This window comes from Telmatherina bonti (assembly GCF_933228915.1).
Source record: "Telmatherina bonti genome assembly, chromosome: 9".
Taxonomy (NCBI): Eukaryota; Metazoa; Chordata; class Actinopteri; order Atheriniformes; family Telmatherinidae; genus Telmatherina; species Telmatherina bonti.
The window spans coordinates 14,349,251-14,376,792 of record NC_136627.1 but is presented as its reverse complement, the minus strand read 5'-3'; the positions used below and the strand labels follow the sequence as shown (position 1 = coordinate 14,376,792).

Genomic DNA, 27,542 nt, shown 5'->3' with positions numbered 1-27,542 from the left:
TTTAGCTTCATGCAACACATGATATATGAAGGACCAAAACTGCCAGAATTAAAATAAATACAAAAATCTCATAATGGCTTAATAAACTAATTGATATGCCAATAAATAAAACAATTTTCGGTTCCATCAAGAACTTACGGAAGCATAGAGCTGTCATCCTAATGAAAGAAAAGTGGGGCCCTTATCACGTTATAACGTGATAGTTTTATAGTAAAAATGTGAAACTTATCATATTATAACATGATATGTTTGAGAACGTGAATATGTGCATTTTTGACTTTAGATGAGGAAATTGTGTGCGGGGTGTGGATTGGAGATCACAAATGGCTCATTTATAGGACTTTATAAAGTTTGACTTCATACTTGGGTTGAGACATGGTGATATTTTTCTGCTTTTGAAAACTTTGGATAACATTGCAAAAAGTATGCGTAGTTTAAGGGTCATTTTAAAAGACATGGGTCTGTACAGAAGGAAGAATGAGTCCGGTCCTCTTGACATGGCATAATTTCTGATTGATCAACTTGAGCGGCACGGGAATCACTGTGAATACAAATTGCATCATCTTAGCTGAATACAATAAAACGTTTTTACAATAAATTATCACGTTATAACATGACAGGGCCCCCCACTTATTTTTTCATTAGGATGACAGATCTACGCTTCCGTAACAACTCAATTAAATGTGACATAAATTTGTAATTGTGTTAATTTAACTTTCCATTAATTTAACTTTGCATTAATTCTCATATTAATTTACATTTTTATGTCATTTTCAGTTCAATTTATTAATTCATTCATTTATTCATTCATTCATTATCTAAACCGCTTTGTCCATTGAAGGGTCACGGGGAAGGTGGACCCTATCTCAGCAGTCTTTGGGCGAAAGGCAGAGTGCACCCCGGACAGCTCGCCAGTCCATCCCAGGGCCAATTTATTTATTCAGTTGGTAATTTTTGCTTTAGTCCTCTTTCATTTTTATGCATGTTGTCAGGTCCAAAAACCTCTGACATGTAAATGAAGAGATGGACTCAGAGTTCTATGTCTGAAGCTGGAAAGGAGAAGTGGCTGTTATGTGTATGAAAACGAGCCATTTCCCTTTATTGACACATCTTTGGGTGTTTTCGCATCTCCATGGATGAACAAATACATACATCAGTTTCCATGCTGTTTAGCCTGCTTACTGCTGAAAGTTATTGCAAAATCAGACAAGCTTCTATAAGAAGAAGTCATAGATCACAGAAAGAGGAAATGACTACAAAATGCAGAAACATGAGGCTCTGCATCTGGGTGAATCACTCAGCTTGTGTTTTTTCAAGACAAAAAGTTTTTTTTTTTTTTTTTTTTTTAACTCAATTAAATGAAAAAACAGTGTCTTATATTACTAAATTATATTTTTGCAAATTTTTAGTTATTGTTGCTTTTTTTTTAAGTCTCCAGTTATTTGAGTGACTGTTGTAAATTCAGCCTTTTCTTTAATGAAAGGGTATGAATACATATGAGCACAACTGCATATACAAAAATAAAATTACCAACACCTATATTTACTTTTTAGTTATTTATTTACTGTTTTTTTTAATTTCATGGTTATATTTACACCCTTATTTTCTTCAATCTTGAATTCTCTTTTTCTATTTAGTTTTTCAAGCATACTTATATCTGCCTTTCCACTTTAGATTTCTTTTTCTTCCTTTTTTACATTTTGCATGCATCTCTGTACACACTACCAGTCAAAAGTTTGGACACTTCCCCATTTGATTCACTGGAAAAGTGAATCAAAAGTGAATTTTAATTATGTAATTTTGTCCATTTTAGTCATCCATAATAAAATAATTTCTCTAAGGTAAGAGACTGCTATACTTTAAAAAATTACTTGTCCATTCACCTGACTTGGTTCATCAGTCTAATGTAAATTAATTCTTTTAAAAAAAAAAAAAAAAAATTTTTGTTTTCATCTGGCAGACAATATTTTGGCTTCAAGATGTAGTAAAATTTCTGAAAAGGAAATTCTTTATTAGGATTTTGAAATACTAAACAATACATTCTATGGGTAATGTTCTGAAATTATCATGTTGCACAACTGACCTGGTAATGTTTACACCTATGTGAAATATGACTGACAAATAAGTTTTGCAAACAGTCATATTTGTGAATTTGAAGCTTTATGAAACTTTTACAAATGTCATAAAACACAACTATGACTTGTTCAGAAGTGCTTTAAGCAATATATGAGATTAAAAACTGGCATACTGCTGACTGTCAAAACACAAAATAATTTTTGGTTACCACCAAAACAAACTGTGTTTAATTTCATTTCAAGACAATGCTTTAATTGTGACCGTGTGTTGGACATGTGCAGAAAACTGCATTTTTCCTATTTTTGTGTGTGCCAATTTGGACAATGCTGGGAACTAACCACGCAAATAACAAATGCATCTTACTAAATTGAACACCAAAACTTACAGTGAAAACCTGGACTTTTTTTGTTTATTTATTTTTAAATTTTCCATTTCTTGATTGAGTTACAGATTTGAAAATCTCTATAAAAGCAAAAAAAATGAATAGAAGTGAGTAAAACCTCCCCTTTTGGGCCTCTTTTCATACTCATTACTCCTCCCTCCCAGCACAAGGGTGTCCCTTAAATGTGACTGATTTACCCAAGAGGGCACTTTGTGGTGCTATTTGCTTCTGATCAGAACAATAGACACTTCAGGCTGTGGAGGCAGATTTTATGAAGAGAGAGTGGATGACTAGATGAGAATATTTTAACAAGATGTGGCTTGCTGATTTTGGAATTCTGCTACTGGCTTGGTTATCGATGTGCCACACAGCACCTATTGCAAGTCCATGGACCACAGCTAAGGATGAAGACCTGGCCAAGGTATATATATATGTGTGTGTGTGTGTGTGTGTGTGTGCGTGTCACACACACACACACATTCATGTATATATATATATATATATATATATATATATATATATATATATATATATATATATATATAAATATATATATATATATATATATGTATATATACATATACATGAATGTGTGTGTGTGTGTGTGTGTGTGTGTGTGTGTGTGTGACACACACACACACACACATATATATACCTTGGCCAGGTCTTCATCCTTAGCTGTGGTCCATGGACTTGCAATAGGTGCTGTGTGGCACATCGATAACCAAGCCAGTAGCAGAATTCCAAAATCAGCAAGCCACATCTTGTTAAAATATTCTCATCTAGTCATCCACTCCCTCTTCATAAAATCTGCCTCCACAGCCTGAAGTGTCTATTGTTCTGATCAGAAGCAAATAGCACCACAAAGTGCCCTCTTGGGTAAATCAGTCACATTTAAGGGACACCCTTGTGCTGGGAGGGAGGAGTAATGAGTATGAAAAGAGGCCCAAAAGGGGAGGTTTTACTCACTTCTACTCACTTCTATATATATATATATATATATATATATGTATATAAATATATATATATGTATATATATATATATATGTATATATATATATATATATATATATATATATATATATATATATATATATATATATATATATATATATATATATATATATACATGAATGTGTGTGTGTGTGTGTGTGTGTGTGTGTGTGTGTGTGTGTGTGTGTGTGTGAGAGAGTGTGTGTGTGTGTGTGTGTGTTATTTACTTAATGCATTTTTCCTCTGTCTTGTCTTGATCAGGAATACCTCTCTGAGTTTTACCCTGATGATCAGATGATGAGTCCCTCGATGCTGGGTTTAACTGAAAGCTCTTTTAGTGAATCTCTCCGAAGGATGCAGGCCTTCTTTGGCCTGGAGGTAAAAAATTTAACACAATATCTAATTTTTCACAAGTTCTAGTCATGTAATTGAACTTTGATGAAATTATGTAAGAAAAGCTGATGTCTACTCCATTTGTACATTTGTCATATGCATGGATTTATACAGGACTCAGGATAGTGAATCAGGTCTTCAAGATTTTAAATCATATATGACCATCTCTGTGATAATCCCATCAGGTGACGGGTGTCTTAAATGATAAAACCTTGGATGTGATGAAAGCTCCAAGGTGCGGTGTGCCGGATGTTAATAAGTTTGAACACTTTGATGGAAAACCCAAATGGGAGAAAAGCTTGATTACATACAGGTATCTTCTCTGTTGTCGGTTGGTCAAATCATTATAGTTCATTATACACTATTCACAATCTTTCATCATTGAATATAAAAACTTGAATGGGGCAAGGAATAATAAAACTGCTGCTGGTAACTACTTACACAGAATTACTCAGTACACCCCAGATCTGACGCAGAGTCAGGTGGATGCTACCATCGCTCAGGCCTTTCAGCTCTACAGCAATGTCATCCCGTTGGATTTCCAACAGATCTACGAGGGTACTGCAGACATCATGATCCTCTTTCAGAGCAGATGTAAGCATTAATGGAATATTTTATGAAGATCAAACAATTAAACTAAATATTTATCACTGTTTGTAAAGTAAAATGCGATTCAAACACAAACTATCACTGAAAAATGATTTGTCCTTTTGTAGCACATGGAGATTTTTCCCCTTTTGACGGGCCAGGAAACCAGTTGGCTCATGCCTTCAGTCCTGGAGAGGATCTGGGAGGAGATGCACACTTTGATGAGGATGAAACCTGGACACTTACCCATATAGGTGAGTACAGCCAACCATGTTAGTTTAGTAAAGTAGCCAACGCAACACAGGTGAAAAAGTGTGTAACACGTGTTTATAACCTCTTAAGGTTTCACTAATATGGCTGCTTTCAGATTTCAATCTGTTGCTGGTGGCGGCCCATGAGTTTGGCCATTCTCTGGGCTTGAGTCACTCCAGTGACAGAAGTGCACTGATGTTCCCCAACTATCAGTATGTCAACACAGATGGATACAAGCTGCCAGATGATGATAGACGTGGGGTTCAGGCACTTTATGGTAAATATTTTCTAACATAATGTTTGAGAGAAATTCCTACTTTATATCAGTTGTTTTACATTTCTTCCCTTCTCTTGTCAGGAAGTCGTACATCAGTTCCACCAATATGGCCACGATTCAGACAACCTACTGGTCCAGAAGCTGGCCCAAACCCAGTCCCTCTGCCCAACCCACAAGACCAACAATGCAGTCAAGAGCTGGTGTTTGATGCAGTTACTTCCATATGGGGAGATCTTTTCTTCTTCAAAAACGGGTACAATTTTAAATCTGATTTAATCTGCTGATTTATGTGAAGCATACATCTCACATCTTTTTGTACTTCAAACTAGATACTACTGGTTGAAGAGTACGAGTTTTTCAGAAACCAGATTTTCAAAAGTGAGCGCAACATGGCCCCAAATCAATACTGTGGATGCTGCCTTTGAAGTCCCAAACAACCAAGAGGCATATTTATTTGAAGGTAATGTTCATAGAAACAATTTCTTTCTTTTTTCTTTTAGGCAATATGAAATACAATATTAACCAACTAATCAACTAAGAGGGCTAATAGTAGGAAGCTGTCAATGTAACAACAATATTCAACAACCCCAAGCTCTTTCTTCACAGGAAATAAATACTGGCGCATCAAATCTTTTGACAAGACAATCATGCCAGGCTATCCACAGCCTATCACCAACTTTGGCCTCCCCTCATACATCAGTAAGGTGGATGCTGCTGTTTATCTACCAATGACAGGAATCACATACATTTTTGTAAATGACCAATATTGGAGGTGAGTGTTGAGTTAGTTAGCATCAAGTCTTTAACCCTCCTGTTATGTTTCTTTCTTGGAAAAAAAACAATTATGTTCCTGGGTCAATTTGCCCCAAAAATATCCCCAAAACATCCTTTATATCTTGTTATTAACTCTATCACTAACCTTTTCTATTAGTATTTAGAGGTGTGGTGTAACTTACCTTTCACAGATCAAAGCTGAATGAGTAAAATACATTTCTTTAAAAAAAAAAAAAAAATAGAAGCAAGTTGAAAACCTTTTTACTGTGCACTGGTTCATGTAAACTTGTAGGAGAATGAGTCAATTCTGAATTATTTAATTCCAAATTATTAATTTAAAAAAAACATAATGTAACTGTAGCATGTGTGTTTGTGTATGTGTATGTGTGCGTGTGTGTGTGTGTGTGTGTGTGTGTGTGTGATTAAGGTAAAACATGTCTCACAGTTGCAAAGAAACAATTAGCATTTGTCTCATCTGACCTCTTCCTAACCTCAATTTTAACTGCTGGGCCAAATGACCCAAACAGTATCTAAGTAACTTAAACTTGTCAACTTGACCCACAACATAACAGGAAGGTTCAGGACTAAGAAAAAATAATGATAGAAATGAAGAGATATTTCATTGGTCCAGCAACTTATCTTTAAGGCATCTGTAACTGCTTCATGTGTCTTTGTTTCTTTAAAGTTACAATTTCAACTGGAACTACCCTTATGGATTCCCACGATTCATCTTTGGAGATATTCCGGGCGTTGTCTCCAAAGTTGATGCAGCCTTTGAGAATGGTGGTAAGAGATGTCTCTTCTTATTGGGACAAACTGGGGTCTAATAGATCTGATCAGCACCTGACTTATCAGCAAAAACTGATTCTCTGTTTTTTGTTTGTCTTTTTTCAAAACTTCAATGGTTGACATGTTCAGAGCTAAACATTAACAGATTTGTTAATGTATGTTCGTAAATTACCAAACTAAACTAGAAATACAGCCACTCATAACCATTGATTCTCAATGTCTGCTAGAAAACAATCAGTTGAAATATTTGCCACAGCATTTTTGTAAATTGGGAGCACTGTGTGTGACATTTCTGCTACAATAATTTTCATTTTAGCTAAAATGTGTGCTGACATTCCTTTTTTTTTCTTTCACAGGATATGTGTATTTTGTTGAAGGCTCCATACAGACTGAGTACTTCCTGCCAAACAGAATGATAACAAGAGTGCTGTACAACTACGAGTGGTTTAATTGCAACACTCACACTGAATACGACAGCACAGGTCTATACAATGCATGACATTCACATCGCTACAGAGCCATCTGAATATAAATCTTATCTCTCCAGATGTGAAATAATGATGTTTCTTGGATGGAACCTGTAGTAATTTTAAATTACCAAAACTATACAGTATATTTTGTTTTATTAAATGAGCAAACAAAGGAGCACATTTTTCATTTAGGGTTTCCCAACAACACATCCCTGCATTACTGAAAAGTTTAAACTGACGGCTTCCACTAATGATTCATTTCTGTGTTCATTCATATGTCAGCCTCATTCAGTTAGTAAATTTACCTAACTATTTTTTCCCCTGAACATTTAGTAATTATTTATCTTTGTCTAATTGTGGGATAAAAACTTTGTCCAGTTTACCAAAAATAAAGATTAAACCCCAGAGTAAAAAAAGGAAGGTGATCTGATGAGTCCAGATTTACCCTTTTCCAGAGTGACGGGAGCATGAGCAGTTGAAGTGAGGAAGTCTTCACGTCTAATGCCTACTGAGCAAACCTGTGGGGGCAGTATATGATCTTGGGTTGCTGCAGCTGGTCAAGTCTAGGTTCAGCAACAAAGAATGAGCCAGCTGACTATCTGAATATATTGAATAAGCCAGTTATTCCTGCTGTCCTGATGGCACAGCCATATTCCTACATGACAATGCCACATTTTATCAGGCTCAAATTGTAAAAGAGCAGTTCAGGCATCATGAGACATCATTTTCACATATGAATTGGCCACCACAGAGTTCAAAACTGAATCCCAATGAGAATCTTTGGGATGTGCTAGAGAAGGCTCCCGTCATCTTGGTGAAAATTGAATGCCACACTGCATGGACATAAATCTTGTGACATTACAGAAGCTTATCAAAACAATGCCAAAGCTGCTTTATACAACGCTAAAGGCTTTGACCTTTTTTATTTATGGGTGGCAACTTATTTTTTTGCATAATTAGGACGGATTACCTAGCAACTAAAGAAAAGATTCAGTATGCTATTGGATAGTGTGAACCTTCTTTTACAAAAATACTTTCCATTTGTCTTTGAGGATCTTTTTTGGAGGTCTTAATAATATTTTAAAACATCAACAATGTTTATAGTCATCTAATTCTGTCTGCATTATGTATTGTCTACAGTGAGTTTATGCTTTTGTCTCTTCCCCTTTTTTCCTTTTTCCATAGTGTGTTGGTGGTGTTAGGCTGGGCGTGGGCATGGCTGCCTTGCTCTGGTAGGTTCCTCAGTGAAAGCAGTTCTCCATAAAGTCAATCTCAGTGCAGCATGTAACCCTGGTTTCACTGTCACACAGTGCTAGATCGCTCCGGTTTTTCCTTCCTATACTGGCTGCCTTAATTATTTATATTTTAGTTTTTACCTTGTTGCCTGATCTTATTGATCCTCTTGTGTTTTCTTCAGAAAAAGCTGCCTTGAATCACTGTCAGCCACACCAGCATCCACCAGTTCAACAAGCCTTTTCTGTGAAAGCATCGACCTCCTGATCTCCTTTCCTGAAGTTCACACCTGGAAATTCTGCCTGTCTGCCCGCTCACCCACACTGTAAACCTAGACTTTGCTTCGATATAAACTTTTAAATAGTGATTATCATTTAGAGTTTTGTATAAGCAGTGTCTTATTGCCAAACCGATTACATTGTTTTTAAATAGTTTTTCAACAATGTTCTGTGTGATAATGATGAGTAGTAAACATCTTTCTGTCAAAGGAGACGGGGCTTTTTCCAAAACTTAACATATCCGGACCACAAAGGTTTATGGGAGATGCATGTGTAGGAGGAATTTAACCTTTTTTAATTGCCATGCTATAAATTTTAGTTATGTACTTTACTTTCCATCTTATGTTCACATTAGGGGAATATTGGAAAGTTCTGTTCTTTTCAAATGTTAGAGTACAGGGAGAGAAACCGGTACCTCGACTTCCAATGTATACACAACATCAGGGATAGAAAGGATTCCAGATCTTATGTCACTTCCGCAGTTCGGCATGTTGTGGGTCAATTATCTAAATGGCAAAGATGTATCTTTAAGTAATTATTATTAAAAGGTGTTGAATTAATTGCAAATTATAACACACTTTGATTAATCAAATGTTAAACTTAGCTCATGTTGATTCTTTTCAGATGACTTTCAATGAAACTGAACCAGTCAGTCAGTATTTGAATGAAATAAACAATTTGATTAGCAATGAAGAAAGTTTGTTGAGTGATCTGTTGGGTTTTAGTAAAGACAAACGCACGCCTGTGTTGATGCAACGTAACCTCTTTAGTGCTTTAGGGGAACAATTTCCTTTTAAATTCCTTGTAAATTCACCTGAATACAGATTTTAGTGCAGCTAAAATTCTTCTCTCTGCTTTTATAAAAAAAATAAAACTTTCACCAAGCACAATGTTAAAAAATTCTTGGATCCAAACAGTGAGTCAGATCACCACCAAAATCTTATTACTTCTTTCTTTTCACTTTTACAACAACTCCTGAAAATTTCATGAAAATCCGTCCATAACTTTTTGAGTTATCTTGAACACAAACAAACAAATAGATAAATGCTGGTGACATAACCTCCTTGGCAGAGGTAATAATTGGTAATAAGAAGATAGTTAATAAACCTGATGAAACCTCACAGTTTAATGTTCTATGAAAAAGTGCAAAGGTTAAAGCTGGTGTTGGTAATCTTGCTCAGAGACATTTTTATTAATCTGGGTGAAGTGGTTCCTCTTCCTGATAGAAGAGGAACCACATATATGATTGTATATGATTACATTTTGTAATCATATACAATAACAAATATAGTTAGAGCCCTCAGTTTACGGTAAATCTGTAAAAATTCTGACCAGTCCAAACGTTCAAAGACTAAAATAGAGTTGTTCATTTCTTACATTTCATAAGCTTCGTCTCACAGCTCCCCTCTTCCCCCTCACGCAGCTCAAACCTGATAGCCACATCCTGCATGTAAATAATGTGTTAGGATGAAAATACAAGGTAGTGAGGAAGAAACTTGGAAGGCAAACATGGCTGAGAAAATGCAGGAAGGATTTCCCATACCTGGATCAATTTATTTGCCTCCTCCTGCTAAATAGTCAAGAAAGAGAAAATTGTTGGTGGAAAAAGCAGCAAATTAGAAAAGAACTCAAAAGGCAAACCTCTGCCAAGGCCTTTAAGAAGTTCCTGGATCCAAATGGTGATCCGGATCACCACCAAAATTAAATTAATTCTTCCTTTTCACATTTCCAACAACTCCTAAAATGTTTCATAAAAATCTGTCCATAACTCTTTGAGTTATCTTGAACAGTAACAGACAAACAGATAAACACATGCCCATTCCACAGCCTCCAGCAGGAAAGGGTAAAAACATAACCTCATTGGCGGAGGTAATAAAAAGGCCATGGATCACAAAAGGAGCAAACCAGAGGGGGGAGGAGCCAAGACAGTGTGCCACTTTCAAATCATGCAAGCTCCCCAGCTTTAAATATTAGATTTTTTCTCACTTTTTGACACATGTATCATAGAAAATGATTTTTTTTTTTTAAAAACAAAAAAAAACTGGTTTTAAAAACCACTTCTTTATCTCCAACACACACATAAGCACACATGCACTGGAATAAAACCACACAATTTTCAGATTAATGAACCTTGGCATCAATTGTCTGGAGATCTCCATAGTCCCACCTCTTCTCTAAAGACAGTTACTTGGTCTTCTGTTCATGTCTTTTATTGGTGGTTTTTAGTTTAGCTTTTAGCCCACTGTAGCTACACCTCTTTATCAAGAGGTGGAAATACTTTAATGTATGTAATGGTGTCATCTAACAATGCTTTTTGTGGGTCAGGCTAAATGAGAAACTGAAGCCCGAATTTTCCCCAAAGCTGATTTACTTCACCTGTCCTGTTCAACTTGTACACTGGCTCATAAAAGGGAGGTTTATTCAGGCACTTACATCATTAAACTATGAAATTACACCACTGTCTTATCTTTACCAGACAAGAAGCACTAGAAAATCAGAGGTTTGTCAACTGGTGTGATTATAATCATCTCATTTGAAACACAGTTAAAAACACCAAGATGGTGTTTAATCCTTATGGGGACATTTGACCACAGACCTTTGATTATCCACAGTCACACCATTTCACAGGTTAGCTTTTATGAATACCTGGATGTTTTTATTGATAACTCATTAACCTGGCACTCATGGTGACCGTGTCTGTAGTAGACTGAAACAGCAGTTGCACTTTCTGCACAGAATGAGAATTCATCATGTGAACACAAAGGTCATGTGAGTGTTCAGGTGGACATGTACCAGGCTGTTCCAGAGGGTCTTGGTATAGCTTGGTTTTCCAACTTTTGGTGCTCCTAAAAATAAACTGCTGCATCTAAATCTTACTGCATGGAAAAGGATTGGGGGAGAAGAACAAATGTCCATGCAGACCTTCTATGAATGGTCCTCCTGTAATAAGCCAATACAATGTTTAATGCTATGACCAATGTTCTACATAAAGAACTATAAGCTGCTATGGGTGGAGACAGTCTCACAGAGCAGGTTTAGATAAAGAAAATTGTATTTATCCCTGGGTTAGCTCATTTTTAAGCACAAACAGAAAGTTGGATAAACTTTTTAAGTATCTCTCTGTGATGGATGGGTGACCTGTCCAGAGTGTACTCTGCCTTTCACCCAGTGATTGCTGGGATAGAGTCCAGCTTGCCCGCTAGGGCCACTACCCTTAATCAGACTAAGCGTTTCAGAAAATGTATGAATGAATGAATTTTATGGAAGCCAATAGCCCAGCAGATGGTGAGCCCCTCTCGTGGGCGGATTGAGGAGGAGCAGTGTGGTTTTCGTCCTGGCCGCGGAACAGTGGACCAGCTCTATACCCTCTTTGGGGTCCTGGAGGGGGCATGGGAGTTTGCCCAACCAGTCTACATGTGCTTTGTGGACCTGGAGAAGGCATTCGACCGTGTCCCCTGGGGGCTCCTGTGGGGGGTACTCCGGGAGTATGGGGTACCGGACTCCCTTGTGCGAGCTGTCCGGTCCCTGTATGACAGGTGTCAGAGCTTGGTCCGCATTGCCGGTAGTAAGTCGGATTTGTTTCCGGTGAGAGTTGGACTCCGCCAAGGCTGCCCTTTATCACCAATTCTGTTCATAACTTATATGGACAGAATTTCTAGGCGCAGCTGAGGTGTTGAGGGGATCCGGCTCGGTGGCCTAAGGATTGGGTCTCTGCTTTTTGCAGATGACGTGGTCCAGTTGGCTTCATCTGGTCAGGATCTCCAGCTCTCACTTGAGCGATTCGCTGCCGAGTGTGAAGCGGCCGGGATGGGAATCAGCACCTCCAAATCTGAGACCATGGTCCTCAGCCGGAATAGGGTGGTTTGCCCTCTCCGGGTCGGGAGTGAGGTCCTGCCTCAAGTGGAGGAGTTTAAATATCTCGGGGTCTTGTTCACGAGTGAGGGAAGGATGGAGCGCGAGATCGACAGACGGATTGGTGCGGCGTCTGCAGTAATGCGACTCTGCGCCAGTCTGTCGTAGTGAAGAAGGAGCTGAGCCAGAAGGCGAAGCTCTCGATTTACCAGTCGATCTACGTTCCTACCCTCACCTATAGTCATGAGCTGTGGGTCATGACCGAAAGAACAGGATCTCGTATACAGGCGGCTGAAATGGGTTTCCTCCGCAGGGTGGCTGGGCTCACCCTTAGAGATAGGGTGAGTAGCTCTGTCATCCGGGAGGAGCTCAGAGTAGAGCTGCTGCTCCTCCGCATCGAGAGGAACCAGTTGAGGTGGCTCGGGCATCTGGTTAGGATGCCTCCTGGACGCCTCCCTGGTGAGGTTTTCCGAGCACGTCCCTCTGGGAGGAGACCCCGGGGAAGACCCAGGACATGCTGGAGGGATTATATCTCTCGGCTGGCCTGGGAACGCCTCAGGATCCCCCTGCAGAGTTGGCAAATGTGGCTGGGGAGAGGGAAGTCTGGGCTTCCCTGCTTAGGCTGCTGCCCCCGCGACCCGACCCCGGATAAGTGGCATGAAGACGAGACGAAGACGAGACAATAGCCTAGCATCCTAAAATACTGTAGTTTCCCCACAGTGTTTCGCTCATTGCATGTTTTAGGGAGATTCTGCTCTTCTGAATGCAGCTGAGGACAGTTTATGATGGGTGCCTGGTTTACTGGGTTAAAACATGCCGGTTTCCTGTAATGGGTTCAATCCACAAAAAAGCTTTCCATCCGCCTTTCACTCAGTCAAGGAGAATAATAATCAAATTCAGACAGACAAAAGACCTCAAGACAACTGTGAGAATTTAGACTTAGTCAGTTAAAAATCCTCGTTATTCTCAAGCTCCATTTTCAGGATGCAACATGTTCAATCCTGCTCTGATGCAACAGTTGAAAACCCTTTGATTTACTCATTTTTTCTGGATTCCTGCAGTTTGAATGGTGAGTCACAGAAACTGGAGCATATTTTGAAGCAGCCCTCTAACTTACAAAGCAAACACTGTTTGTAAAATACGCCCAGGATATATAGCTGCCATGTCTAATATCCAATTCTCTCCCCCCACTTTCCCTTTTCTCTGCTCATCTTCCCTCCCAGCCACCTTCTTGGCAGGTTACCAACCCACAGAATGATAACTTGCCAAAGCCTTGTGTGTCTTACCACTTCACAGCGTTTTCTTAAACACCACTCAAGTCCACAAACGTGTATGTGTGTCTGTGTTTCCAGACACTTGCATATTAAAAAAGAGGAATAAAAAAGAAAAACTTTGAACACCTTTTTTATATTTAAGCAAAAAGGAGGAACTGCTCTGAGGGTAAACAGCAGACACCTCAACTTTCTGTCCTGTACTGTAAACAGAGCCACACCCTGCTATGATTCAGTCCTCTGCTTATCGCACAGTGCACGGAAAAACTGGATTTCTGGCAAAATGTCGAACTCAGTGTAGACACTTACACAATGTTTTCCTGCATGTGGTTTTACTCTGAATGTGTGTTTATTTTCCTCCACTGACAAGCCTAGTAACAGTTACCATTTTCACATCACTTAGAAGAAACAGCAGTTGCTCCATTAACACTGTGAGAGTTGTCAATTTATTACATGTATATGCAAAAATTCAAAAACATTTAGATATTGTATATATATATATATATATATATATATATATATATATACACACATTTATAAAGTTATGTACAATATAGTTACATAGATAAAAATATAAAACTAAATCAAGTGGGCTCACCCGATTTTCATTTATTAAAATGAACACGTGTATCACTTTCAAACTGTTCACAGTCAAACCCTCATATGCAGTCTTGAGGCTGTTCATCCTCTAAATGCCACAGGAATGCCAAGGTAGGTTTATACATACAGAGATAGGGCTTTCGATAGGGCTTTTCGGCTCTCATACTGTATTGGTCCATGTCGGTTTGGAAAATCAGGTTTTGCTCAACTAGAGAGGGTCCTGAAAGTAGTTCAAACAAACAAAAAGCAACAGAAACAATGCACAGATCAATGAGTGCACCACTGTTATCACTTTTCTCCTAACTTAATATGTAAGCTTGGTTTGTACTTTGGAAAAAGTGATTTGGTTATTTTTATTGAACTTTACTCTTTCCACGTGTAATAACTCTTTAAGACAGGAAGAATTAAAAGAACAAAATATAGTTTTTGGATTGGTAAATTCAGTTAAGCTTGTTACATACTCCATGAAAAATGATGATTTTGTTCTTGTTTTCGAGACTCAAACATCAAAATGACACAAAGTGGGCAAAGTGTGAAAAAAGTGTGGAAAAACATGAGGCGGAAAGTCGTTACTGACGCCTTTCTGCTGATATACAAAACTCAAAAGGATTGAAAACATTGTTTTAAAAAACAGCTAATCGAAGTGCTGAGAAAGAACAAAAATCTATACATGCATGTGGTATTTAGAGCCACAGACAGCGTTGTGTGCCACATCACGCCCAGCTAGAGATTCTAGTAAAGAATGAAGTACCTGAGTCAAACTACACATTTGCTACATTTACATGGAAGTTTTAATTCCTGTTTAATTCCAAATAAAAGTTAATTCTGCTTTAAGCTGATGAAAAATTTCCATGAATACACTCTTAATTCCGAATGCACATTTCTATTCCGAAATAATTACCTTGTCGTATCTCAATGTTATTTTGCCTCCCATGTTCGGTTCTCTTTCGTTCTTCTCCTTCTCAATAGCTAAATGTGTAATAGTATGCTCGTGTTGAGCTGGTACTTCAAAATTATAATAAAAATAGCGAGAAATCTGGTACAGACAAGAAGCAGGAAGCGAACTTTGTTTATTTCCAGTATATGTCATACATCACGTGTACCTTCTGTCCAATCAGAACCCTTCCAAACCCACCGCTCTAAAGAAGAATTAAGTAAGGACGTGTTCCATGTAAACCTCCATTCAGAATTACTATTTTCATATAAACTCGTAGGAGTATACGTTAATTCCAAATTATTTAATTCCGAATAAGCCAGTGAACCTAAAGTTATGGAAACCTCCTTGCACTAATCCCCTCCCCATTTCAAGGAAAGCTGCGAATGAAGTTTGAAAAACCCAGACCAAAACAAGAAGAAAGTTCTCTTTTCTTGTGGTGTATGTAACAAGCTTAATAAATGTTTTTTATTAAAGGAGCAGCATGTAGGATTTACTGACACTTAGGGGTAAAACTGCAGGTTTCAACCACCTCAACACCATTTATCTCACTATTATTTATGACTGATAAATATATCCAAATTTTTAAGAAAAAATTACAAAAAATGAACATTTTAAAAAGAAAAAGACTTGGTTGCTATGGAAACATGGTGGTACATGAAACCCACTGTGCTAGTGAGCCCAGTCAGACAATTTATAGCCATTTTGATCTCTTTAATGCCAAGAAATTTAATGTCCAATCGGTTCTTTAAAAAAATTCTATTTCTGCCAACATATCTGCCAAAACACAATGTGCTGCTACTGTTAGCTAGTAGCCAAATCCACACAGAAAAAAGGTCAATTGAATCTTTTCTAAATGGACAAGAGAGGCACAATCTCAGTTCTGAAGGATATTTGCATAGAAAAAACAAGCCAGACACAATGTAAGATGAGAGACAGACTAATGGGCTCCCTCAAGTCCAGTCTTTGTGTTAAGCTAATCAGCTTCTGGCTTTTAAAGTTAGTCAATATAAATAAAGATAGTTTTGTCAAACTTTTTTCAACCTTTCAGCCTTTTCTATGTAGCATCACATTCAAAGTCAAATGAGAACTGTTAGTGGTCAAATGTCTTACAATCGCTACGTTTACATGCGAGTTTTAATTCCTGTTTAATTCAGAATAAAAGTTAATTCCCCTCTACACTGATTAAAAATAACCATATAAACACTTAATTCCTAATACAAATTTATATTCAGAATTAAACTTAATTCCGATGTCAGTGGCTGGTTTATTCGCATTTTAATTCTGAACTGTTTAATTCCTCCGTCATGTAAACTTTAATTCCGCTTTAAGTTAAATCCGGTCATTGTGTGCATGCTCGTTACCTTGTCTTGTCCCAATGACGCGCGTTGTTTTGCCTCCTGTGTTCAGTTGTCTATCCTTCTTCTCCTTCTCAATTGCTGCTAAAAGTAAAGTAGTATGCTCATGTTGAGCTGGTACTTCAAATTTATAATAAAAATAGTGGCAAAACAGGTACTTATATGGTTTTTACAAGTTATGACTGAAAAGGCGAGAAGCAGAGAGCGAACTTTGTTTATTTCCGGTGTACGTCATACGTCACGTGCACCTTTTGTCCAATCAGAACCCTTCCCAACCCATCGCTCTTAAGAGGAATTAAGTGAGGACATGTTTCATGTAAACCTTCATTCGGAATTATTATTTCCATATGAACTTGTAGGAGGATACGTTAATTCCGAATTAAAAAACATCATGTAACCGTAGCCAATATCAGATAAAGTCTAGAAGGTTTTACTCTGACATTTTATCTGACAAGTTTAGGTGCATTTTTGCAAAAAAGTGCACGTAGAGCTTAGTATGAATGAATCTAGCACAAAAATAATGTCTGTACAAGATTAGTTTGGGCAAATCTTTCATTGACATAACCGTTTGTGTTAAGACAAAGAAAACCATCTTGTGCATTTTAAGATACTTGGTGACTTCCACTATGTGTTTTAAACATAGAGCCTGTATGACATTGTGTTAAGAGTCCATGAAGGTTTCATTAAATCATACAGACGTAATCCAAAGTAACACTTTAGAGTAGAGTCTGCTCAGTAAGAGCAACTCAAGAAACCTGTTTTGCATATCAATGCAGATAAGGCACAGTTCTGGAGTCCATTTCCACAGGCACAGTCTCATGACACAATGCCCTCCACGTTACAGTTCAGCACCTCGTCGTGCTGGACTTGACCGATCTGCCGGTGGAACTGTCCCTGTTTCTGGGTCCTCCAGCAGTGAATGTTTTGTCCCAGTGTGATACTTTTAACGCTGGGCAAGTGGGTCAGAATGCCAGTTGGCAAGGATGTCACACCAGAGCCAGACAAGTTCAGCTCCTGCAGGGAATCTAGACCACTGAAGACTGCAGGGCTCAGACTGTTGAGATTAGGATTGTTGGACAGATCCAAAACTTGCAAGTTCTTGAGGCCCTTGAAGCTGAACGGCTCAATGTCTTTAAGCTCATGGAGGCCACTGAGAGATAAATAAGCCAGATCTTGCAGCTGAGCAAAGGCTCCCTCCTTGATTTTAGCAATGGGGTTACCATCCAGATTGAGGTACCTCAGTGGAAGCCCTGCCAGGCTTGGCACACTCACAAGCTGATTTGCTGACAAATTTACACTCTGGACGTGCAAAGCTTTCCCGTGCAACGTGGTGGAGACTAACGCAAGCTTGTTGTGAGACAAATCCACAGTGACTGGCTCACCGTTCACTTTGGCAGCAAACACTTCCATGTCAAACTCCTGGAAGTTGTTATGGCTGAGATCGACTTCAGCCAGAGGGAGGCCGGAGAAACAGCTCGGCGAGAGGTTCTCCAAGTTGTTGTGGCTCAGATCCAGGCTCTCCAGGTAACGCAGCTTGGACAGGGCATTGGGGCTGAGCTGAAAGCAACACAGCGGGGAATAGATTAATAAAAGAGAAAAGCAAGGCAATCTAAAGGTCCTGAGCTGATGTATGTAAGTATTTTTACCAGGTCTGTTAGATGGCAAGCTTACTGAAAGCTTTGACAGGTTCCGTGTGTGAAAATAAATCATTGAATACAAGTTTAGGATAATTTTTATCTGGTGCCATGACAAGTTCTAGTCCAAATTCTATAAAAAAAAAGTTTTTCAAACAACTTTTCCTAAAGGTAAAGGCAGGTATTTTCCACAGAAAGTTTGACTTCTTTGTCTGATGATTCCTACCATTAGTATTAGTGACAGTCATGGCATATTTTAAGCTCAGACACTTGGGAAAAATGAAGCGCCCAGAATTTAGTTCTCGCATATAATCACATGTAGGATGGACGAATGACTTGCTGCACCTACGTATCTTACTTCATGCAAGATTTTTCTTTCTGGACATTTGAAGTTACACATTTGAATGACAAATCCTTAATTCAGTTTGACTGGCATCAGTTCTAAATGACTTCATCTACAGCTGGCTCGGCTTACACACGGCAGAAAAGTGCCAAGGGCTGCTTTGCACTGCAGATTTCTGTTTGTTATTGTTGCATGTGGACAACATGGAAGCTTTTATATTCTTAAATTAACCACCACTTAAATCTGAGGATACAGGCTATATTATAACACCAACTGGCATATTTATTTTCATGCAAACTGCACTTGTAAGGGAGTATGTATGAAGCACAAATTCCAGCTGCAGCACACTGGAAGTTGGTATACTGTATATTAAAGAAACAACCATTTTTTTGTAAATGATTTAGCAGAACAAGATTGTTGGGGGAAATATGGACACGATGTAAATCTTAGCTTTCTTTTAGCTTTAGCTTTAGTACATAGTTATGTTGTGCTCTTCATCTATTTAAGGGGTCACTGGCAAAAATCTTAACTCTGGCTTGTTTAAATGATCTATTTAGGAGTTGCTTGGACCACTGACCTTTGTAATATGGTTGTTGCTGAGGTCCAAGCTACTGAGGGTGGTATAGCCTGGACCAGCTAACATAGCATCACTAAGAGGCCCCAGGGCGTTAGAAGACAGGTCAAGGTGGGCTGTATCCAGTGGGATGGGAATGGGCATGGAGGCAGTCGGACCCAGGTCGCGGCAGTCCACCCTGGTCAGACTGAAGCTGTCGAACAGTCCAAAGCTTTCCACCTCACAGTGACAGCCGGGGTGGCAGTTCCTAACGGCGCTGGACTGGACTGCCACCAGTATAGACAGGCCAAGCCACAGGAAGAGATCCATTTTACCCTGGAGGGAGAGCAAACCACAGTTGAAACCCCTTTAACAACGCCACTGTTGTTAAGGCTGGAAACGTAATCAGCCCTGATTAGATCGGAACACCTTGTCCACACAGTCTCACAGTTCATCCGTTTTGTGATTCCAGAAATTTAAGGAGCCGCTCATGTTCAAATGCCATTCTCCAAGATTGCGTTAAGCTTTGTGAAAAGCCTTTAAGCCTTTATTTGTGCAAATCGAATAGCCACAATTTTCCTCCCTCTTGGCTTCGTAATGGATTTGGCCTAATTTCTTTGATCAGTGAGGTCTGAGTATGCATGCTCAAAAAAGGGAAAATCTTGATTATCTTGCAAATCTCTGCTCCATCACAAAAAAAAAAGAAGAAAAATCTCTTTCCACAGTTAATGCAGCAGCACTCTGTGCTTCAGTGCATTTGGACAGCAAATTCAGGAGTAATGTGTCTCCACCGTAACAGGAAAATCTGACAGCGAGACTAAATCAAGGAAGCAAAAAAAAACATTACAGTGAACAACATACAGCATTGAGGAGAATATCCACAGCAAAGAAAATCCTAGCAAACCTTTTCCAGCTGTTGCTGCATCCCTCTTTGTGTGTCTGAGAACAGAACTGAACTCACCCCTGCAGTTCATCTTAAGCAATGTGTAGACACGCACACACACTCAAACAAGCCTGACAATTGGACAGAGGTTAAGAGTTGTGTAATGAGTACAAATGTACAGTCACGGTCAAGTTAACCAGGCATGACACAGCGGAGTGTGCGCTTTTACACACAACCCGCGGCCCCACCAGTCCCACAGCCGTACAGTTGCGTGAGAAATGAAATTACAGCTTCAGCTAAGTGAGGCGCGCGGGGCCAGATAGCAGACTGCAAAACGTCGCTCTGGCTGCCGCTTGGCACAAACTTGAGGACGGATTTAGCAGAAAGAGTTTTATTCCTGAAGAGTTTAAGATGAGGCATTCCAGACAAAACAGGAAGCGCATTTCTCCAAAAAACCATTAAAAGATTAGCAACAAAATACAGACTTTTTTTAAAGTATGCAGCTGGAAGTGTCTCAGGTTGCAGCATTGAGGGTTTCGTTTGTTTATCTTTGCTTATGTAAGAGGGTGAGGTCACGTAACTGTATTGTACGAGTGGGTCAACATATGCGGACTGATTACCGTGGCTCCAAAGTCTACTTAATCCAAGCCTCTGTGTTCACCTCTGTGCAGCATTGTTTTCTTTGTCTTCACCTCTGAACTTTTTATCGCTACAGGCTGTTCCGTAAAACTAATCAAGTAAAAGTTACTTTTCTCAGCCCGTTTTATGCAAATGGTAAGTCTGTGTCTGAAAATGGTGTGTTTCAGTTCTGCATGTGAAAGCCGGAGACTCTCCAGAGGCAGGTTTAAACCAGACAGAAATGGGTGAGCTTTAAGACTGTTAATTAAGCTGAGTACACAAATCTTTCACTCGCTAAACACAATTTAACAGGATTTTTTTTTTTTTTTTTTTCCCTTGCTGAGTTTTTCAAAAGCTACACAGTCCGTTAATGGAATGAACCACAACAAGGGGAAGAAAAGCTGATGAACGAACTAATAAATCAAGTTGAAACACATGTTGAGCATAGAGTAAACTCTCATTTTAAAGAAGGCGTTTTGAAAACGGCTGCTGGTTTGCTGGAGAAAACACAGGAAGGTTCTGCTCAGCTTGCGCTATAATTCACTTTAAACTGCAGAGAATGACGTGCAGACTAAGCATGGGAAACTACCACTAAAGCTGAAGGAGGTCACGTGTTCTCTTACATTTATCATGCGGGTCTTCAGCAGCTTGTCGCTTCCGTGCGGCCCTGCAGCCACGGTCGTGTCTCTGTCTTTAGCTTCAGCAGAGACTGGGAACTTTCTGCACCAGGTGTTCCTCTCAAATTCTCGCCAATAAATCTCAGCTAAGAGCAAACTCCTGCCGGCAATGCCTTCAAATCAGATGCCTTTTAACAACTGCAATCAGCCAACGGCAACCCCCCCCCTCCTCTCCACAACCTCCTGAGTGGGCAATTGGCAAAGGCCTGTGAACTCTCGCCTTGACACCTTCTCCCTTTCAGAGCTCCCTTTGCAGCTTTTAGTCCTGAGAAAGTAGCCATGAGAAATACATGCAATTTTACCAGCAGTGTCTTTGCATACATCTTGACCGATCATCTTGCAATTACACACAAAGCTGCGCAGTTATTGCTGTAATAGTCCAATCACATTAGTGCATTATCAGTTTTATTGTGTCAGGAGTCATAACAATGCCACCTTTCTTTCCCACAAGCGAGAACACTTATCAGTGGTCAAATGAAAGATCATCTTCCAGCTGACAGTGAAAGACGGGAAACACAATCCTCATTCAAGGCAGAGGACAAAATAAAAACTCATAACCTGACACCTATGTACTCCGGAGGCTCTGCCGCGCACCACTTTTATCCATATCATTTTGTTCTGCATCAATCCTGTGTTGTCTTGTATTCCACTCTGCCCCAATTTAATCTCCAAGTCGGAGGCTGAAAACTGTAATTAGAAGATGGATGCCATGCTAATCCTTTTAAGCCAAATGAATGCATGACACTGAGGAAAAGGCAACGACTTTAAATTAAGTTGATGGCACTTAAGTGTTTTAAAACAATTAAGTGGCGGTGGAAAGCCGTAGGCTGGTACATACAAGCACAAGCATGACGACTAAGCACTCATCAAAGTGCATTTTTGTAGTGCTGGGAGGAAGGGGGCTGTATGGATAGCAAGGACTGGGTTTAATTAACACTTTTGTACATAAAACAGTCAGTAATGCAATAAGAAGACTTCACTTAAAGATGAAGGAATAACATATGTTTAGAAAACTGCACTTGTGCTTTAGCAAAGAATAGATATGAAAGGATTTTATTTGGGCTGAAGGAGTTACCATCAGAGACTAAAACTTGCATTTTACTTGTGGATTTGCAAGTTATGCGGCTCCACAACAGAAGTCTGCAAAATCCTTCAGTCTGCCTCCTTTTTTTTGTTTCCCAGTAAACAGGAAATAAGAGCTGTGATTATTTAGACAAGTTTGGACATGAATCCAAGCTTGGTACAAAGAGGCCAGACCTGACTTTGCTCCATTCCAACAAACTTGAAAGTCATTATTTACTAGGAGCAAATTTATTTTCTTCATCACTTTTGTAACAAGACCCTACACTGCTTTAATAACAAAGTCCCGGTTCATCACTCTACTCTGATTACACAGATTTTCACTTTAGCTCTTGTGTAATTTGGCATATCTCAGCCTTTACTTTCATTCCTTAAAAATGTTTTCTTGGCAGCTGCCATTCCATTCCTGAAGTGGCTTCACTGAACAGTAGAGATTAATGGTCCAAATGCATCTCCATGGTCCTCGGGCAGGTCTCTATTGGATTTATTGCTGTCACTAAAGGACATCAGATTTAAATACTATTTGCCGGTCCAGGCCAACTGGGGCCTGTTCCCCCTGACCTTTGGGGGCTCTGACTGGGCCCCCCCTCTGCAACCTCATGGGTGGATGCATGGCTGGCTCCAGATTGGGGCGGTTGGGGTCTGTTCTTGGGGACGGCTGCCCGGGTGTCAGGGTTCTCCTGGCCTTTCTCTTGCCTTTGTGTGGGCGGGGTCACATTGGCATGATCACTCTTCTCTGAACACGTTCCACTCTGTATGTTCTGCATGTGACACAGTCACTGAGTCGTCTGCAGGTTTATTTACTAACAGCAGCAAGTCTACTTTCTGTGTGTCTGATTTAGCTTGTGAGCTCTAGGTTCTCCTGATAGTTGATGGCTTCATCCTCCCACAGGGGGATCATGACTCCAGTCCGTATAGGTGTATAGATGTATGTGTGTGTGTATATATAGGCGGGTGTGTATGTGTGCTTATGTATGTAGATTGTTCTCTTTCTCATTCTTTCTTTTTCTCTTTTTCTCTACGAGGTGTTTTTTTATGTTTTTTTCTACTTCTTGATTCTCTTTCTGTCCCTCTTCTATCCTCTCCGGTCCAGCAGTACAAACTTTGTAATACAAACAATTATGTAAAATAAATAGAAAAATAAAATAAGAATCCAGAATATCAAGGGGAGCATTTTATCTATATTGCAGCATTATATGAGCATCATATCTATGATGCTTCCCTTGGCAAAGTAAATTTGCTCAGCAGAACACAGCCTTCAGAAAATCATTCTGCTTCCTTAAATACTGGAAAAGACAAAAGATGTAAAAACTATTTATCTGCTGTAGATCAGTCCTAACACTTCCTTCTCTTGTCCTCCTTCTTGTTCTGTCGCCCCTCTTTAGGAAATCAGACAGCACATCATGCAGAAATATCCAAAAGATTTAAACTAATACAACTTTGGGAGACCCTTTGTGTTTACCAAAGCACAACCAAGTGGCAGTCAAATTGCGTTGGTGGTTAGTTAGCAAGTAGCTATTATTAAAAACAACAACAAAAATAATAATAATAGTAATAACATTAATAAAAATAATAATACACTGGGCTGAAATGAAAATGAGTTTTAAAAAATGACGATTTCTGAATGTTTGCAGCAAACTGTCCAACACCACCTTCTTCATCAGCTGCGGTAGGCTAAACACGGGAGATAACTGATGCCGCGCACTAAGATGTAACTTTTTTTCTCCCATTTGTTTCTCTTCAATGTTACACTGAAGTAAAATCCGTTATCATGCCACGTGAACAAAGAAATCAAATGATACATAGAGAACAGTATGCATGACTTACATAACTTTCGCGGTTATTTGCGTTTTGCCCCCAAGCTCACCCCACTCCTACATCTTCCAAGACAGGTGATGCACCCAGGTGAGTGCAACTATTTGTAACCAGAGTACACACCCAAAGTTACACACCCACTACCCAAGTGCCAATCAAGTGCACACACCAGCATACTCATAAAACATTAAAATCAGTTACATTTATGTCTCCTACACTGAAGGAAAACCTTAATAAAGTCCAAAGAAGTATTTCTCAAGCTCACTTTTAAAGATTATACGACTGGTTCCCTAGAAGGACACAAGGCTGGTCATAAAACCAGCTGCACAGTGAACAACATGTTTACAGCTTAAGTTCATTTGAAGAGTCTAATTTCTCATTCAATCATGATCATTTGTTAAAGGGTTAAGAAGCCAACAAAAAGTCTTTTCAAACCCCAACATGAACACCAATGATAATCCATGCAACCTCTTGCTGCAAGTAGGCCTACATAATTTGCTGATTCAGATCTTTTTTTTTTTTTCTTTCTAGCACTTTTCAGACAAAAGTAACCCAAAAGTGTTACAACGCACAGAGGAACTGAGTGCAAACGTAGTCATACAAAGAAACACAATTAAAAAGGAAAGATAGATGCATACCAAGGTGCATTAAAAAGCAGCTTCTCAAACCAAGGGGGGCAGATACTAGTATATACATACTCACACATATGCTCCAGCAAAAGGATACGTTTTAAGATGTGATGTAAAAGAATTAGCATGTACTTATGTGTTTTACTAAATACTTCCTTCATGTTCAGCTGTAAATCCAGCTGGTGTCCTAACCACAACCTAACCCTTTACTCTGGATTTAAACATCAGTTCTAAAGTTTCTTTAAAAGCCTGATCAGCTGTGTCTCATTTGTCGCAGCTCTCTGTGCATTACCACAAAGTGAAGCACCATGCCTTGGCCCGGGGAAGTTAACAAGAGGCGGGTGCACGGGCACCTCGGCAGATCAAATTACTTTGCAGCCGTACGTGGCAAACCGCCGGGAGCTCAGGGCTCTGGTGTCGAAATATATCCAACAATCACATCAGATGCTCGTCTCTTTGTACCGTTTATGTATCTTTGTTGTCAACCCCGCCCCTCTTTAGCTGTCAGCATACAGCTCCACATGCGTCCTCGGTTCTTTGCGCTTTACCAGCAAACACCTCACCCGCACCGCAGTTTGCTTTTTTTTTTTCCCCCTCCCTCTCTCCTTCTTTCTGGATAATTTGCGGTAACACCACTCAAGAGTTTGGTCAGTTTCGTGGGGACAAGCAAGGCTGGTGTCTTAAAACAGAGGGAAACGTGAAACCTGATATGACTAGATGTCCTGCTGAGTTTCTGTCTCTGTAACCACACCGCACGGAAGTTTAACAAACAGCTTTTGGGGGAAAATAAGCAGCTTTAAGGAAAATACTTGCACATCTCAGCACTTTGCGTTTTAGACTGGGTTCGGAGAGAACTTACTTTGATGACTTTCATCCAGACAGCCCTTTCTCCGGCAGAATTGTTCACTTTACCGCTCCCATTGCCAGCCAGGACTCCCGGCTGTTGGTCCTCCTCACGAGCTGCTCCGCCACAATAAACTGTCAGAGGCTGGCGAGCGAGGAGGACGCACTCCTCTGTTCCCATCCCATGAAGTCGTGCCTGCATTCGGCTCGGTTTTTCCACAACAAAGCAAGTCAGCATGCAAGATGAAAGCACTTCCGGTTGCCCGCCTTCAAAGTAAAACACAGTTGTCGAGACTGATGATGATGCAATCCAATTAATTAAATATGTGGTGTTTTACATCAGTTTTTTTTTTTTTTTTTTTTTTTTAAAGACTAATTTAAGCCAAATCATAGAAAAGAAATATCACCAAAGAAAATCAATGGTTTGCAGGAAGCCTTCTCCATGAGGCATTTTCCCATCATGACCATCAACGGGGCAGCAGATGATGATGGTGGGGAAGACATCAATTTAACAGGAAGGAAACCTCATCAGAGTCAGATTTGGGAGAGGTGGCCATCTGCCTTGATCGGTTAAGATGAAGAAGACAGGAACATCAACAGCATAAGTTTACCACAGGGATATCTGCTGAGAAATAATAATAGGAACTCAAGTTAATAGAAATCATAATGTCATATAGAATAGACCTACATGGAGATTACAGAGAGCGAAGATGCCAGTGCATCTAAAGGGATGGCTAAGAATAATCAAAGCCAGTCTTTAACTATATGCATTAACAAAAAGTAAAGTTTTAAGTCTAATAAAAGCCGCAGGCAGCAATGAACACCCTCACACCCTCAGATGCAGCAACCACGTCTCCTGGCAACCTCCATGCTGTGCTCTCAATCTTGCCTGCAGCTGGATGCTCACATTAAGTGGTCATTTTCTCTTCCCTGAAATCACTGGTGCCCCAACGGGCTCAATGAGTTCATTAAAATAAAGGAGGCAAAAATATAAGAACAAAATCACATGAAAAAAATCATGCAAAAAGTCAAACTTCCTGTTTGATTGAACTTATTGGTCCAAGAGGCTTTGTTGTGGACTCGCTGCAGGCGTGCACCTAATTTCACTCATCCCAGTGAATGCAGTGGGCACGGCTGGCAGAATTAAATATTGCAGGAGGCGCTAGAGAGTCATTTTAGAATTTACTCAAAATATTTGAATAAGACTTAGTTCAGAGCATGGGTCTGTTCAACCATGCCAAGTTTGGTGAAGATCAACGTCACAATGTGTCAGTTACAAAGCTTTGTCTACGTTTGGAAAAACTTGCAGTATCATGGAAGGGTTTGACATGTTATGAAGCACTTTCAAGAGTTTGGGGTTAATCATTAAGAAGCAGAACATGACAGAGCAAAAAAGTCACTTCCTGTTGTAAGTGAGCGTGGCTACAGCCCACACTGTAACTTCCTGTACCGGGGATGGGGCTAATTTTGTGGTCAAAATAGTGACATGTACATGTATTCAGGATAGGACTGGCATCACCATGTGCCTTTCAGTGCACATAGTTTGTTTATGTTGTTTTCTCATTTCATGTTTTATAGCAAAAATGATCAAATTATGAGCCCACGATGGCCACACCCATGGATGATGGTAATACTTTCAACATATTTTAATCACAGATGCTTCTGATGCTGACCAAGTTTGATGGAAGCATGATAAAATCAATATGAGTTTGTTCAAATGACCTGAATAATGTCTTTTGACCCAAATTGGCAGATTTCAGTCATGATTTTTGTAGAGTGTGTACTGAATTTCATAATGATTGATGAGGTGCAGTGACGGAACTTCAAAACAGGTGGCACAATTACATAATTTTGCACAAACATGCCAGAACACCCTAAAAGATAGCATCTTTTAAATTCCTTTGGTCTGGCAGACAAAGTTTGTTGATTTTTTAGGATGTACAGGAT

The 27,542-nt window shown here is 39.5% G+C and overlaps 2 protein-coding genes across 3 annotated transcripts; one reads left to right on the top strand and one right to left on the bottom strand.

Moving 5' to 3' along the window:
• Positions 1–2,749: 2,749 nt before the first annotated feature.
• On the top strand, positions 2,750–9,109 carry LOC306760752 (interstitial collagenase-like). Its single transcript, XM_079246734.1, has 13 exons — positions 2,750–2,879; positions 3,713–3,829; positions 4,030–4,157; positions 4,290–4,438; positions 4,561–4,686; positions 4,800–4,961; positions 5,043–5,214; positions 5,291–5,421; positions 5,568–5,733; positions 6,421–6,521; positions 6,881–7,006; positions 8,180–8,226; positions 8,412–9,109. The coding sequence occupies exons 1-12, from the start codon at positions 2,772–2,774 to the stop codon at positions 8,194–8,196; spliced, it is 1,503 nt and encodes a 500-aa protein (XP_079102860.1). The 5' UTR covers positions 2,750–2,771; the 3' UTR covers positions 8,197–8,226; positions 8,412–9,109.
• A 5,115-nt stretch (positions 9,110–14,224) lies between these two features.
• Positions 14,225–25,785, bottom strand: tsku (tsukushi small leucine rich proteoglycan homolog). 2 transcript variants are annotated; one of them, XR_013771462.1, is made up of 4 exons: positions 25,612–25,785; positions 19,075–19,386; positions 16,527–18,077; positions 14,225–14,448 (listed from the first exon to the last, which is right to left on the bottom strand). XR_013771462.1 is itself a non-coding variant. In XM_079247009.1 (3 exons), exons 1-3 carry the CDS (start codon positions 25,774–25,776, stop codon positions 17,337–17,339), a joined length of 1,218 nt encoding a protein of 405 aa, XP_079103135.1. In that variant the 5' UTR covers positions 25,777–25,785; the 3' UTR covers positions 14,225–17,336. The 2 variants fall into 2 exon arrangements, 1 of the variants encoding a protein (XP_079103135.1); XM_079247009.1 differs by having other exon boundaries at positions 14,225–18,077.
• Positions 25,786–27,542: the final 1,757 nt, after the last annotated feature.